This window comes from Hippocampus guttulatus, chromosome 9 (assembly GCF_054856545.1).
Source record: "Hippocampus guttulatus isolate MCC_2025c chromosome 9, RoL_Hgut_1.0, whole genome shotgun sequence".
Classification (NCBI taxonomy): Eukaryota; Metazoa; Chordata; class Actinopteri; order Syngnathiformes; family Syngnathidae; genus Hippocampus; species Hippocampus guttulatus.
The window spans coordinates 6,387,083-6,402,876 of record NC_141269.1 but is presented as its reverse complement, the minus strand read 5'-3'; the positions used below and the strand labels follow the sequence as shown (position 1 = coordinate 6,402,876).

At 44.6% G+C, this 15,794-nt stretch overlaps 1 protein-coding gene across 1 annotated transcript in view; it reads left to right on the top strand.

Annotated features, from left to right (window-relative positions):
- The first annotated feature begins 293 nt into the window (after positions 1 to 293).
- The window catches only part of mxd4 (MAX dimerization protein 4), a 31,503-nt gene continuing 16,002 nt past the window's right edge, over positions 294 to 15,794 (top strand). Inside the window, exons 1-3 of the mRNA XM_086119895.1 lie at positions 294 to 509; positions 1,011 to 1,110; positions 4,624 to 4,653. Of these exons, the coding sequence (XP_085976021.1) occupies positions 446 to 509; positions 1,011 to 1,110; positions 4,624 to 4,653 (194 nt within the window). The 5' untranslated portion in view covers positions 294 to 445. The remainder of the gene's footprint in view (positions 510 to 1,010; positions 1,111 to 4,623; positions 4,654 to 15,794) is intronic.

Here is a 15,794-nt window from a genome sequence, read left to right as displayed (position 1 = left end):
CAAAACAACGGTGGCCAGTTCAGCTGTGAGAAACGCCCATGTGTGCGCTTCTAACCAATCATGTGTTGCTTATGTCTACGTCACACCAACCATGTGGAAGAAGGCGGGCTGTTGCTAGGGTATGTTCCCGGTTACTTTAAACGGTGTCGAGCCAATCAGATTCCACGCTAACACTTTCCTTTCGCTCACTGGTTGAAATCGAGACAAAAAGGCCCGCCTTAGCTCTTTCCCGATTGGACAAGAATGACATCATTCACTTCACCGAGTTAGTGAGGTGCTGTCGATTGTTGCTACTGTAGTTTGGAGTCGCCAAGACTCAGAACTGTTAATACCCTCGTACACACACCGGACTGAAACATTTTTTTGGGGTTAACATTTCCATTCCAACACTTTATGTAAACTTGTGTATTTACTGTCTCCTATTTGGTTTTGAGACAAAAACAAGATGGAACTTAATTCGCTTCTAATTCTGCTGGAGGCTGCAGAGTACTTGGAAAGAAGAGACAGAGGTATTTGAAGCCAAATTGAAGCGATGACAGCAATTATTCACGTTTTAACTGCAACCCGGACGAAGTGCTGACTTGTGTAGCGGCTAATGCTCGGCACTAAAATGAAGTTTGAGATGACATTTTGGTGGTACAAGTATGATGTCACTGTGTATGGACAATGGGACGTGAAGCAAACGATGGGTGCCAACTGTGTAGTTTTGTTGTTGTTGCTTTTTTTTTTTAAATGGGCATGTACTTATATAAGCATTTCCCCCTATATTCTCAGAAACCCCGGGTATTATGTGTTGCAGAGTTCTATTATTTTGGAGGAGAAGTGGGTAAACAACAGTGACATCAGCTTGTAACATCATGACAGATGCAAAAATGACGGGGCGTTTGTGTGCGCGTGTGTTTGTGTTTTAGTAAGACAATATCAAGACTAATTGACAGCTCACGTATTTACTCTATTCTGCATCACTTTTGCAAAAAAAAATGCACGCTTGTATTTGTTTGTGTCTACAGAGGCAGAACACGGATATGCCTCGGTTGTACCGTACAGTAGCGACTACTCCGGGAAGAAGACGAAAAGCTCAACAATAAGCAGAAAAAGTCCGAACAATAGGTACATCTGAGCGCTCCTCTTCTTCTGTGTTTTTCTTTTTGTCCTCCTTCTTCTTCGCATGTCGGTGTGAGGGCTGCTGCTGCAGGCCGGGGGGAGGAGGAGGGGAGGAGTCGCTGTTTTCCTGCACACTGCCATCTCTCTGCTGCCTGGGGCTGGGCTGGGCTCTCTGTTTTGGTTTCTAATAAACACTGCCACGCGTACACTGTCAACTCAAAATGGGCTAAAAGGCTCTCTGCAGCCCCCTTCTTTTTAGACACCCATACACGCACACCTACCCCCGCATGCAGAGGACCTGCAATCCTTTAATTTCCGCACCTCTCCTTTCACGTGGGGTTCTACTGTATGTGCAGGCTGAATTCAAGTACTGTACAGTCCTTTGGGGGTTGGGGGTGGTTGCGAGTTCGGCGATTGGGGGTTCCGACGGTAGGGACTCCCGTCCTCCCTTGATGCTGATTGTGCACTTGTTGTTGCCTCAGGTCTGTGGACCAGACTTTATTAGAAGTACCAAGAACTAAACTGAGGCTCAGAGGGGATCGAGCCTTTTCTGTTGCTGGTCCCTCTCTCTGGAATGACCTCCCACTAAACATTCGGCAAGCCTCCTCGCTGCCCATCTTCAAAACCCTCGTCAAAACTCACTTGTATTCTTTGGCATTCGACTCAGCATGACATAGATTTGTTCTTGGTTTTACTGTTTGGTGCTTTCTACCGCCTTTATTACCGATTTGTCTTACTGTTTATTGTGCATGTTAAATTGCTCCATGTACAGCACTTTGTATGCAGCGATGGCTGTTTGAAAGTGCTCTATAAATACTGTTGACTTGACTTGACTTGACTTGACTTAAAATAGATCATAACTTACCCCACATCAAAATTCTCACATATCCATATGTGCTCCAAAATTTACATACTTCTGTAGAATTGTGAAATATTGACACATTTTTGATAAGATTATTGTGTTTTGCCCGACCACTCGGGTTATCTTTAAATAATGGTGCACATCTCTCAAATTCTGTCAGGGTGTGTCAAGTATTAGAACAACTGTACGTGCATTTTAATAACATGCATGTTAGGTTCACTGAAGACTCTTAAGTTGTCCATGAGAATGTGAGAGTGAATGGTTGTTTGTCTATAGTCCTGTGATTGGTCGGCGACCCATCCGCGGTGTACCTCACTGCTCACCTGACATCAGCTGGCATACGTTGAGGATTAGCTGTATAGAAAGTGGATTGGTGGAGAATTATAATGCAATGCTTTTATAAAAATATTGAATGATTTTGCATGCCGTCGCTTGTGCTTGTGTGGGTTTCTTCCAGTTACTCCGACTTGTTGACACGTTCCAAAATCATGCTTGTTAGGGTTTTTGACTAACTTGTCCATAGGTGTGAATGTGACTGTGAATGGCTGTTGGTCTGCTTGTTGATGCCTTCTGTCACCCAAAGTTAGCTGGGATATGCTTTATTGTTTGTATTTTATTTATTATTGTTATTTATAGTATTTTTGCTTTTAGTATTGACATTTAGCATTCTCTCGTCACCCTGTGTCAAAGCATGCACGCACACAACTCTACTGTTGCACTCGGAGGAGTGTAGTTTCGTCCACTTTAACCCGCTAGCTTTGTCTTACAATCTATGCTCTTCCACATTCCTCTGGAACTGTCTAACAACATAGCACAATTATGTGCGCAGCTGGGTGAGGGGCATGCATGGCAAAGTGGCAGGTGGGTGTGGTGGCTGAAACAGACACCTACCTACGCACTTGGGAGCAAACACCAGCCCACTCGTCCCTCGCCAATGTGAAAGGGAAACGCGAAAAACTAAAATTCAATTTTTGATACCATTCTGATCTATGAAATACGAATAAGCTGCAGCAATATCCCACCTTTGTCGGGTTCTGTGTAACACAGATCAATTCCAGATCTTCTATCAAGGCTCTGATGCTGCAATTGTGTGGGATCGCTGCGCAAGAGGCTATTGTTCCCCATAATGCAACGATGACAAAATCATACCTCCATCTCGGTCGCACTGGTTGTGGAATCAAAACCAGAAATGCCTGACATGAAAAAAATGGGGGCTGACTGATCTAGGTTTATGACAGCAGTTCACTTGTCCATTTGCAACCAATTCTTTTTTTTTTACATAAAATGTCACACTATCTGTGTATTAACCTTTCAAGGTATGTGTGAGCGATGGGACTTGCTAATGACTTTAAAGAGGAAGTCAAGGATTTTTTTTTTTACAATATGTTTTATGCGGATCCACGAGCCTTAACACTGTAGTCGGAGGCGTGATTGGTCAATACCCGAGCCCTGCTCAACTGTGATGTCATTTTCAGTCGACACCAAGTGTCAAAATGGCCGCCCCCTGAGATGGATGAAAACAGGTGGATTTTGCTGCTTAATTCATATTCCACAAACATAATATTCATCCAAATCGTGTGTTTAGACGAGTGGGGCCACTCAGAACAAGTTTTTGTGAAAAAAGTGTTTCAGTCGACTTCCCCTTTCAACAGACTACTTTTTCTACATGTCACTTGCATCCATGGTGCGTCGCCATACAGATGCCTTTCGCACGACGACACAGCTGTGGGAACCACTGCTTCGCCAGAACAGGGGCCCTCAAACCGTTTGCGAAATGTGAAAGGGCTTGTTGTGTGCCTGCTCCCGCCCCCCCCCCCCCCCCTTCCCACTCCACACTTTTGTTGTCCCTGTTTTTGTTTTTATTGCCACGGTATCCATGACAGCCGCATCAACAAGAGGCCCCGCAGTGTCCTTGCTGTTCCCGGGTCTGCATATCATAACGGGGGGGGGGGGGGGGGGGGTCTCCTCGGAATAACCCTCACGCTGTGGAATTCTGCAGCGTCTAGGCCTCCAGACGTTTGAGGGGCGTGTTGTTATCCACACTGCTGTACGATCAGCATGCATGCCATTTGTTTGTGTGGGCAAGGCAGGGGTATCCTGAAATGAGTTTTTTTTTGGACACATGCCACATCAGACTGAGCTATGATATTTTTGTCTTCACCGAGCTTGCATTTTGTTGCAAGAGTGTGGGGAGTGGTTTTACTCACATTTGAATTGGGTCCAATTACAAATTGAGTGGGACGTGGATGCATTTCTGTTATATAAGAAAGTCAATTGAAAGCAAAGTAGGGGCTCAGTTTTCCAAACTCACTTCACTTGTGATGACTTTTAGAGTCTTTGGGTCAGATGATCAACAAAATATTCAAAGAAGCCTTTTATGTTGTCAGAGATGGACAGGTGGTGTCTTCTCTACGGTGCTTAACAGGAACAGCAATGGCCAAACATAAAGCGTGATCAGTCCAAATTTTCTACGACTCTGAATTGGTCCATATTGACCATACATAGTGATTTACCGAGCTAGTGCAGAATCAATTCCCAATCAATATCTTTTTCACAGTCACACTGTGACTGACTGACTTCAGTTCAGGGTGCAGTCTGCCAAAACATGCACATCGTATTTTGAGACTCATCTTCATCTTTTGTCTCTTTTCTTTCAGATCGTCACACAACGAGCTGGAGAAACACAGGTATGGCTGCATTTCAGGTTTGACTGTGTTGTGTGTTTGTGTGCACGTGTGTGCGTGCGTACGTGCGTCTCTTCAGCCAACAGTTGCAAGTTCCACACACTCCAGTAGAGTAGATTGCTGCAGGTGCCACAGACGTCTTCTTCAAAGAATTCCATTTTTTTGTGTGAAGCAGAAAAACAAACAGATCATAAGTTCTCAAACAGTTGGCTGTCATACTGATAAGATATGTCTTGGTTTCACTTCCTTGTATAGAAATAAAGGTAACCCTGTAATGAGTGTAAATCGAAATGCTGCTCCATTGAAGAGAAAAATGAAGTCATGAAATTGCCTCTATTAGTGCTGCTTTTTTTCTTTTGTGTCAAGGTCAACCCCGAGCTGCTTTCATTGACTCTTAAGAAGAAAAAAAAAGCCTGGCCAAGAGGATTTAGGAAACAGCTGATGTGACTATCAACATGTGAGCCGAGGCAGCAATGGGTGTGTGAGGTCGAGTGTTTGTGCGCGTATGTGAAGCACAGTCATGCACGTTGAAGGATTAGTAAGTCACATGTCTGTGAGTGGACGTGCTGAACGGAGAAGAACATGCATGGGCATATTCCACCTCGAGACAAGACAGAGAAGTGTGATTACGCTGCAGATGTTGAGACACAAGGGTTACCTCATGTCCGACCGCGGGTGTGGTTATGGACAAAAGCTGTATGACGTCCACACGCAAGCCAACGCATACCAGTAATACCCCCTTGAAACATTTTCCTTATCGTCACTATCGCTCTGACGACATGCACATCGGTATTATTAAAATGTTATTTTTATGCCCACTCCAGAGTCCAAAACAAAGTTCAAAGTCCGTAGAGTATTAAGGACATGCCAAAGTAACAGGTGGCACGATAGCAGCAAACTGAAATGACCAATCAGAGGCACTTGGGAATCTGTAGACCTTCGCCAAGGTGAAGAAAATGTTTGTTTTTTTTCAGTTTGTGAAAAGGTTATGTTGTACTTTTTGCGTAATTTTGCTAAATAACGAAGAAACATACCAAAAAAATGGTAATCGGTCTCACCTGCAAAAAAAGGCTGTATTTTGCCAGTCAACACACTCAGTAAAAATGAAATAGCTTTAGCCTGACCTTTGTTTCCCCCCCCCCCAAAAAAGACCAAAAATGTGTTTCATTTTAAATTTCCTTCTGCCTCTGTATTTTTCTTCACATCAAGAGCATTAGGAAAGGAAGTCCTGTCCAAATACTTCCTAACGCTCTTCATCCAACTGTCTGTAGATGTAACCTCAGACAACAGTGGCCAACATGCAGGCAGAAATTGAAATCAAGCCCACTATTTGACAGGACAGCTGTAAAAGCCTGTGTTGCGTCAGAAGCATTATTGACCTGATTATTGCATTATTCAGTTTGGCACCCGCAGCAGCTCCGCTTGTTGTCTGTTGTCTTTTTAAGAGGGAGGAACTTTCATCACATTTGACAATAAAGTTGTACTTGACTTGATATACATATATAAATAAATATACCTTTGAAGCAAAAATGACTCAAACAAAGTAGAATGAGTCTTTGATGAGTCTCGCAGATAATAAAACAAATCAACGTAATGCCTCCGTCGATGTTATCAGTCAGTTGTTGATTCATAAACACATTGTAAGATGTCAGCTTTCCTGTTCAACGTGCTCCATAAGTATTTGGCCACCCGAGATTAATCTGCTGCCTGGCCGGTATCGTTTCCAAATAAAACCTCAATCGCCTGACCCTCAGGCTTTCGGATGCACTCCAGGGTGGCGTTGCTATTTGAGTCCTGACTCACCGCCTTTGTTCGGTCACATTGAGGTATCCTTGTACTCGACGTTCACGTGGTTGGCAAGGTGACAACTGGAGATCGACTTGACATGCCACAAGGCAGTCGTGGTAGTAGTGGTTCAATGCCCAAATGAATGCTCGGTTAATTAAAGACTTTAATTTGTTTGTAGGCGTGAATGTGAGTGTGATTGCTTGTTGGTCCTCATGTGCCCTGCAGTTGGCTTGTGACCAGTTGAGGGCGTACTCTGCCTCTCACCCAAAGCCAGGCTGTGATAGGCTCTGGTTAACCATGACCCGAAAGGAGGACACGCGGTATAGAAAATGAATGGGCGGATGGCTGCATGGATGGATCCAGGAAGTGAGCCTCCAAAGGAAGATGATAAGCTCAATTTGAATTGTTGGGGGATTTTGTCCATTTTGCCATGAGCATGTGACATTTTTATCTGCTTTCCCATGATACAATTCTGGAAGATAGCTATCCTTTCAGTTTTAACCTGTCATTCATCTTAAATTTAGGATACATTTATAACTGAACAATCATTCAACTGAAAGCACTCCTTGAAGATTTTATGCTCGCGGAAGTGTGGTCCCCCCCCTTCAAAGGTGCTTCTGCAAATATTTTCTTGACATTATTAATAGCAAACTGGCTGGCTCTCACCAAGCTGTCTGCTGTTTAAGAGGCGGGCTGCTTGTATTTATGTCCTGTTATCTGGGTGGGTGCCAGCAGCGTCCGACAGGGCCCTGTGTCCTGATGCGACCTGCTTATCTGCTGCAGCCCGAGTGCAGCTGTGATGCTCTCGCTTTAGACTCTCTCATCTGTGACTTTGCTGCTGCTTTTTCTTTTTTGGAACAGGCCTGCATGAGCAAGAACTTACATATTGCTGTGAAACCAAAATGCCATGTGGCTTGTCTCTACTGGTTGGCTTCCTTCCTATTTCTGACTTGGGCTGACAATTTGTCCTCCCTGCATGCTTCCTTTTTTTTTTTTTTTTCTTGTGACATCAAGACACGGTGAAGTTGCAGAGGTTGTTTTCGAATATGTCACCTGTTTACTGGAAATGTGAGTCCACTCGCGTGCAGCTGAAGGTCTGCTTTGTTTGTGCATGCTTCCCTCAATTGACTCTCGGATTTACGCCTTTATTTTTATCTCCGCCCATGTTTGCTCTTGGTTTCATTTCTCACAGCGCACATGACAAGCGGGATGTCCAAAGTTTGTCCAGCAAGTTTCATTATCCTCTGGGTATACACTCGAGCCTTTTAAAGGTTGAACCTAATCCGTGACAGGACACTGGTTGACCTGAAGCTGTTCTCATGTCATACCATCATATATTACTCCTATCTTATCGAACTATAAAAGGCATAAACGTGTAACAAAGTTAACCTCAGTTACATTGATACTGTATGGTAAACACTCGTTAAACGCTCTTTGAATTTAAATGAGTAATCTTGTGATTTGAAATGAATTATTACACCAATGTAAGATAAAACGTGAAAACAATAAAGCACTCTAAATTTGACATTGGGACTGGTTGGAAAAATGAAAACATGCAGGTATTTTTTTTTCTGTGGTATGCTAGCATCTCACATGACAATCGCCACTCAAGTGTAGCGTGTCTTTCAACGTGTACTTTAAACCAATGTTTTTTATTTGTGTCGCATCATGCTTCATGCATGTCTGCCCCCCCAAAAAAACAACGCTCGCTGGCAGCACCTCCTCCAGCTCTTGTTTTTTAAATTTTTTTTTAAACCAGCTGCTTAAAAAGACGGTGTGTCCATGTCAAATAGTCACGGATCCTCCCTGCTTTCCCGATGGCTCAGGAACAAGCAAAGTTGCGCCACCGGCTAGGAGCTACGGCTGGCTAGCTAGTACAGTTAAAGCCTGCCCTTCCAGGGTACGAAGCCTTCTCTTCCTCTAAATCACGAATCCTCGCTTCCGTGGCAACAAATAAGATGCACTTGTGATAAATATCATTATCATGAAAGGAGGACAAGGAGTAGCTATTCATGTGACACACAGGAGAAGACAGAGAAGCCATGCTAACCGCCAAACTATGGCGAAACGGAGAGGCACGTCACATATTAATGAGTGCCTTGGTTGTACAGCACACGTTGAAAAGAAGTCGCCGCATTACAGCGGAGACTAGTCAAGCATGAACAGTTAATTGGGAGAGAAAATAATAAGTGTCGAGAGAGAAAATAATACCACAGCTTAATTAGCAAGCACTCATACGACAGCAAACCAGAAGTTAATCAAGAAGATAGCTCATACATCAGCCATGAAAAGCTTATATAATCAAAAGTATAATAATAATCATAATAATAGTACATTATATATTTATTCTATCTGGGTTAGAATAAATATTTAATATTATATATTGCAAACACAAAGGTTATTTGTGTTTGCAATAATTTGCACGCTAGACTGCTGAGTTTTAATTTTGAGTTTTGAGATCTGTACAATAAATGCTCTCAAAATGACACAAATCTTTGTTTTTCCTTGTTGTTTTAACTTAATTTTTCTCAATTTAGCTTAGCTAAAGAAATATTCAGAAATACTTTCATTCTAATTTTACAAGGATGTTAATGTGATTTTGCGATATTTACTGTACCATTAACATGAAGGGATTCACTTCATACCCGTAATAAAAGATATAAAAGATAAAAAGTTGTGGTCTTTCAATATTTCAACAAATTTTGAATGGCCGGTGGTCCAGTGGTTAGCGCGTCGACCTCACAGTGCAGAGGTAATTCCAGCTGCGGCCTGCCTGTGTGGAGTTTGCATGTTCTCCCCGGGCCTGCGTGGGTTTTCTCCGGATACTCCGGTTTCCTCCCACATTCCAAAAACATGCATGGCAGGCTGATTGAACCCTCTAAATTGTCCCTAGGTGTGAGTATGAGCGTGGATGGTTGTTCGTCTGTGTGTGCAACCGATTCAGGGTGTCCCCCGCTTACTGCCCGAAGAATGCTGGGATAGGCTCCAGCACCCCCCGCAACCCTTGTGAGGATAAAGCGGATCAGAAAATGGATGGATGGAAAAATGGATGCTGACTTATCACTTGACATCACTCATGATGCCAGTTTGACCTCCAAGTATTTGTGTGACTTTTAAAGCCCCCCCCCCCCCCCATGTATTTTGCTCAGTTTATGAATTGCACAAATCGAGGGTACCACTGTACATCCCGCCACAGCAACTGTGCAGCAACTGTTGGGCTTTCAATTTAAATTTACTTTTGAGTGCACTTGGCCACGCTCTAAGCTTCCCTCTAATTAAATTTACTCTCCCGGTGTCCTGCGCTCCCAGCTGTGATAAATGACTTATTTGGCTTTGGGAAGGGGAGGGAAGAGGGGATGGGGGGCTCTTTTCCTCTTGAGTGAAGCCGGCCTCATGAATGCAAGCATGTGTTTGAGTTATGGCGTGATGGCTACTCGACCGCCTTCATTTGTGCTCTTTTTCTATCTCTACAGGCCACATCTGCTTTTTCTGTTACCTTCTCCTCATTCCACCTCTACTTTTTCACCCCGTAAAAGTCACTGAGTCAGCAGAAACCTGAGGCGGTATGGAGAGGGAGAGCAGCACCCCCACCCCGCACACCCTTCAATCCTCCCTTCTCTCACAGAGGGCCTTTATCGCTGTTATCCGGCTTCTATGCCAACACTCATCTGTGCCAGTCGCTCTTCTTGTGAAGTTATAAATCCTCTCTTGTGACCCACTGTTGATGTGGAAGGTGGCTGGTCGGACAGTTTAAATGAAGATTGCATCCCGCTATGGGAATGCAGTCGAGGTCATTTCAGGACTTGTGTCATGAAGAGATGTTACAGCAGCACAGTGATATTCCAGACATTTTTTTTCTTTTTCTTTTTTTTGGGGGGCGGGTAGGGGAGAACATTTATGTGGCTCATTACTGCATCTGGCCTTTGTGTTTAACTTCCTCAAAATGCCACACTGTCACATACATTCCTCATGAGGGTGTAGTGACCCGCAGACAAAGTCATGTGCTATGCGCAAAACATCCCCAATCTTACGATGCATCGCATTGCACTGAAAAACAGCTTCATAAATAGTTGGCCCTACTTTTCGTCGGTTGAAATGTAAAGTCTGCCACTTGGCAAATGATTTGTGGACATTGTAAAACATAAGCCGGGAAGAGAAAAGAAACATATGCGCCGTCTCCTTTCTACACGGCAAACAATTCATCAAGGGTATGATCCACAGATTTATGGACAATCAAAGTCACTGTGAGTGACAGCTCGACGAAGAACGGTTAAACAGTGGGAGAATCCTGCTTCAAATTTCATGCAGCTGCGCACACAACAAAGAAATGCAGCTGCACGCACTTGTTTGGGGGGGAAAAAAAAAAAACATGCCTTTGAGAAACATTTCGTACGTGCTGGTTGCGTTCCCAGAGGCTAAGATGGCTGTCTTTAGGTTGATTTTTATATCCAAGTGTACTGTCACAGAGGGCTAAAATGCATGAAATGAATAGTGACACATTCAATATGTGTTTCCTGTTTTTGTTTTTAAATCTTAAAACAGATGGACTCTATGAGGCCAAATGCAATCTGCTGCAGGAGACTGGCCCACTTCCAATTTGCTCACTTCGCCACCTATGAAATGAGGAATGTACTGATCCATCTTCTATTTTCCAAAGCACTTGTCCTGATTAGGGTTGCAGGTGAGCTACAGCCAAGTGAATTTGGACAAGTTGCAGCGAATCACATAACAGCCTTTTCACCCTCACCTTCACATTGATGGACAATAGAAAGTCCTTGAGGAAGCTAGCATAACACGCCTGTATTTTAAACGTGGGAGGAAGCCAGCGTACCCAAAGAGAACTGAAAAACACAAGGATGGAGCTGAGACTTGAACCCCTGAACAACAGAGCTGCGTGCCAGACATGCTAACCACAAGTCCTGCTATTGGTAGAGCGTAACACTGAGACTCAACTTGATCTAGGAATCATAAAAGTGATGTTATGAGTCACGCTGTAATTTGCTGCGTCAAAGGTTGCACAATATGAATAGTCAATTATAAAACCAATAAAGCTGTTCACCTTTGACACATATGACAATGCATGTACAGTAGCAGGTAGCAGCTAGCGCTAGCCTGTTAGCGCTGCATCGTGCCTATCGCTTCTGTAAACTCTTTTTGTCATCTTGCTTATACGTGCAAAGTTAAGTCTTAGATGTGCGATGCACTTATCCATGCTACTGGGAATTTCATCACCAAAAAATCTTTTTAAAGACTTTTTTCATTGGTTTTGTCAGGTCAAAGCCTGGAGGACAGTCTGGCACAAGGCCAAAGTGTAAACAAACAAAAACAAAATCTGCAAAAAATCAGCAATCCGCTCCTGGTGCTTCTCAGGTGTAACCGCTCCATGGCACAGCACTTTAGCTGTGCGGGTAGCAAAACGTTCGCCAAACAGCTGATGCTTGTAAAAAAGGGGGTAAAAGTGATTTTACTTTAATTAGGCGCAAGCTTTGCATAGGAGTGTGTTGGAGTGGCAGGAAAACAATGAAAGAACACATGAGGTTAACAACAGGGAGGAAAGCAAGCTGGCTGCTTTGCATGCAGGCGGAGGCTGAGACATTCTTGAGCGTTGCCATAGGGAGGGATGTGGCCGCTGTGTGTGGAGCAGCCAGCCTGAAATTTAGGTCAGCAGAGTATGCACACAGACGCGAGAATGCAGTGTTAAGTAAGAGGGGCCTTTTGCAGCAGGGAGAGGTTTTTTTTGCGGGAAGTCACCAAGGCTGACAATTACTGCAAAACTCGATGGCCACAGAACGTTTTCTGTTGTTCAGGAAGGTGAAAAAAAAATCACAAAAAGAAATGTGAACCTTGTGAGGTGGAACGCAATCTCTTCCGGATTACTTGTTTGCAGCTCTTGTGTTTTGCAAAGGTCAAAACAGCAAAATGTGTTTCCGGTTAAAACGTCTTTATGAAGCATACTTGTCTTCCCCCCCCCAAAAGCCAAGGAAAAAGGAAACACAAACTCATGAGGCATGGTATGGTCTTTCTAGATTTTCTGAAATCTTGCCTGACTTTGTGCATGATGGTGGTCCACAAACACAAAAGTATACAGGAAACGATACTCAGTAGAGGTCTCGAAAAGAATGGCGTTCCATTTTTATTGTAATACCTGAGGCAAAACAAAACCAAAACGCCATCAAATAAGGCCAAAGTCTTTAATGCATACGAATGTGACAAAAAAACAAAATGAATCGCAAAATCGGTCTTGACTTAAAAGATACAAGCGCATCAAATTGATTCCGAATCGAATTGTTCCACTTTGAAATGTATCACGATATGAATTGAGTCGTCTGTGAGATAACAGGAAACTCATCGCATTAGACCGTCTCAAACTGAGCCGTCCCAAATCCAATCTAATTGCAATCCCGCCGAATGGACCCGATGCGTTCTTTAAATGTCATGTATATGTATCAAAGTTACGTATCGAATCATCTTTTACTAGAGAGGGGCACACCCCTGATGCTCGCTGAACTGAGGTTTCATAATGGGCTCAAAATGTTTGGCTATTTTCAAAAGGCTATTATTATTATATTTTAAAAAAAAAAAAAAGGTTACTCATACAACTTCAGTGCACTCAACTTCAGTGGCTGTATGTACTGTGCCTTCGCTTTACCTTCCAAATTTGTTCCGCTCCTCCGCTCGGTTGGGTGGCGCCCACACCACTGTTCCTAATCCTGCGTTACAGTAAACATCGATGCTGAGCTCTTCTGTCATGCCACAGGATTCCTGTGTGCTAATCATTGACAGGGCTACATTCGAAAAAGCCGAGCGCGTCCATGTCAGGGGAATGTGTTTATTGAGCTCTCGGAACTTGTCCGTGCTAGTCCGTCCCGACATGTGGAACATGTACCTCCTGCGAGCTCACAGCGGAAGGCAATTACCGTCCAAATCTGTCATTTGACATTGTGCTGAAATGATTGTGAGGCACACAGGGTAGCCTTTCTTTAGTGTCCTCCTCTCCTTTCTGATCTGCTTTTCTTTTTGCTTTGCACGCGCTCCTCTTTAGCTTCTATTTGACATCTGCTTTCCTCTTAAGACCAGTGTAAGCAGCCTGCGCTGAGGAAGGGATTTTGTCATGATCCGTGTTCACACAGGGATTGTATGTTCAAGGTGGAAAAAAAAAAATAAGTCAAATGATCTGCGCTCACATGGCATTCCCAAGCACGCGGCAATGGAAATACTCCTTTTGAAACACAGGCACGCTTCGCTTTCCTGTTGTTCAATGGCCGAGTTTCGAGTGCTGAGTGAAGTAAACGCCTCTTGCGTGTCAGCGCACAGTCATGTGAGAACGCCGGCGTCATGTTGCCGCCGTCAAGAGATGGTGTTTATGGGGGACGCGTACACGTCTGTCTCGTCTTGCAGTTGTCGCTGGTCTGAGAGATGGTCGCGGGGGCGGGGGGGAGTGGGGGAGGGCGCGGATGACAGAAAACAAGCACGTCTTGTCCCTGTGTGACTGACATTTCATATCAAGGCGAGAGAGGCCTCTCACGCTGCACCTCTCGCGTGCATGTGGGATACATGGCCACTCTCACGTCCACGCTTGTTTTCACAGGCAGCACATGTGATGTGAGTTAAATGTAAACACGTTGAGGGCAGGGCGACAGGGAGACTGATGAGGAGTTGCTGAAAGGCCCACTGTATACGTGTTTGGATGGCTATTGGCTACTTGGCCCCGGGGTAGGTTCCTTCACCAGCCCTGAGCCCTCCTCCGCACAAATGTGCCGCGTGCACACCGGAGACCAGCCGGCCAGATGTGGAGCCACCACAGCTAGGCTAGCCTAAATCACACCAGTCGCACCGTGGTGATTCACACTCACGCGAGGTGATTCACTTTGACTGCTAAATAGGCTAGAGGAGGCCGAGTGCGGGGGTGGGGTGCGGGAGGCGGAGCAGTTTCTGTTTGAAAGCCAAAAACAACATTTTCGTACCGCAGTAGGATAACATGATTGGAAGAAAGCCTCAAGGACAAAGTACCGTGCTTTATATTTTCTTTCCCACGGTTCATCTTAAGTAAGACATCAGCAAATTTTGCCTCATCAAATGAGGAAGTCCGGCTTTGAATTATGCCGCAGTTTAGTGAAGACTACCGACTGGCGTAAGAATAGGTTGCCACGCAGCACTGGAAGGCAGGCAGAGTTACCCCCATACCTGCTGTTTTTCATTTGCTTGTTGTACTGTATATTTATGGCATAATCAAATATTTACCGTCATTAGGACTTCACAACTGCATTCGCAGATGATTATGATCGAATACCTCCGTTCTCTTCCGACTTCTTTACAAATTCGTTTTCCATTGTCGGTGTAATTACACTCTGTCTTTATGTATTTCCCCCTCCAGACCAATAGGTGGCAGCATATCATGAGGGATGTTTTCACCAGGTTAATGGAACACTGTGACTTGTCCGGAGGTGTGAGTGTGAGCCTGCATAGTTGTTCATCTGTGTGTACCCTGCGATTGGCTGGCAACCGGTTCAGGGTGTGCCCTGCCTACTGCCCGAAGGCAGCTGGGATAGCAGCTGCCCGAAGCCAGCACGCCCGCCACCCTCGTGAAGATAAGCCGATCAGAAAATGAATGGATGGATGGATGGATGATTTGTCAAAACAAAAATGTTCACCTCGGTGGTACGATTCTGCTCAGCACATCCATGGATTTTTGTCATCCTGTGATTTGATACTGACTTCATGTTATCGATGGGGCGGACATGCATTTCGCTGATTGCCTGACACAGAACTATCACACGACACGATGCCTTTTCTTCAACAGATTCTATGTTTGTCTTTGTTGAATCCATTGGCGGGGCTGACCTTGTCACGCTGCTATGATGTTACGCGGTTTATGCAGTTTCTTCTGTCTTAATCAGATAAAGGTGGCCAATCATAACATTATTAGCTGAGCCCAACTGGCATCTCGTGCCATGACGGTGTAAAGTTCAGGTGCTTTTACAGCTGCCAAGATGATCCTCATACTAAAATGTTATTTTGTGGGCTCAAACCCCACAGACCTGGAATTTTTCTTTTCTCCGCAAGAGCGAGCGGTTTGAGGAAACACTGGAAAAGGGGGGCGGGTGGGGTGGGGTGGGGGTGGGGGTCTCCTGATGACTGTTGACCTTCATATAGCCGGATTGGCTGTGTGCCAATCAAGCCACTCATTCCTCTGCATACGGCCTGAGGAATTTGCTGGGCCGCAGCAGCCTCATTAGCGGCGCAGCGAACGAGCGAGTGAGGGTTGAGGGTTTGTTGTTTGCACTGGCTGGCCTTCTCATAACCTGCCCCCCCTTTGTGCACTCATATGTCCCTGCTAGAAAGAGCTGTTGTCTCCA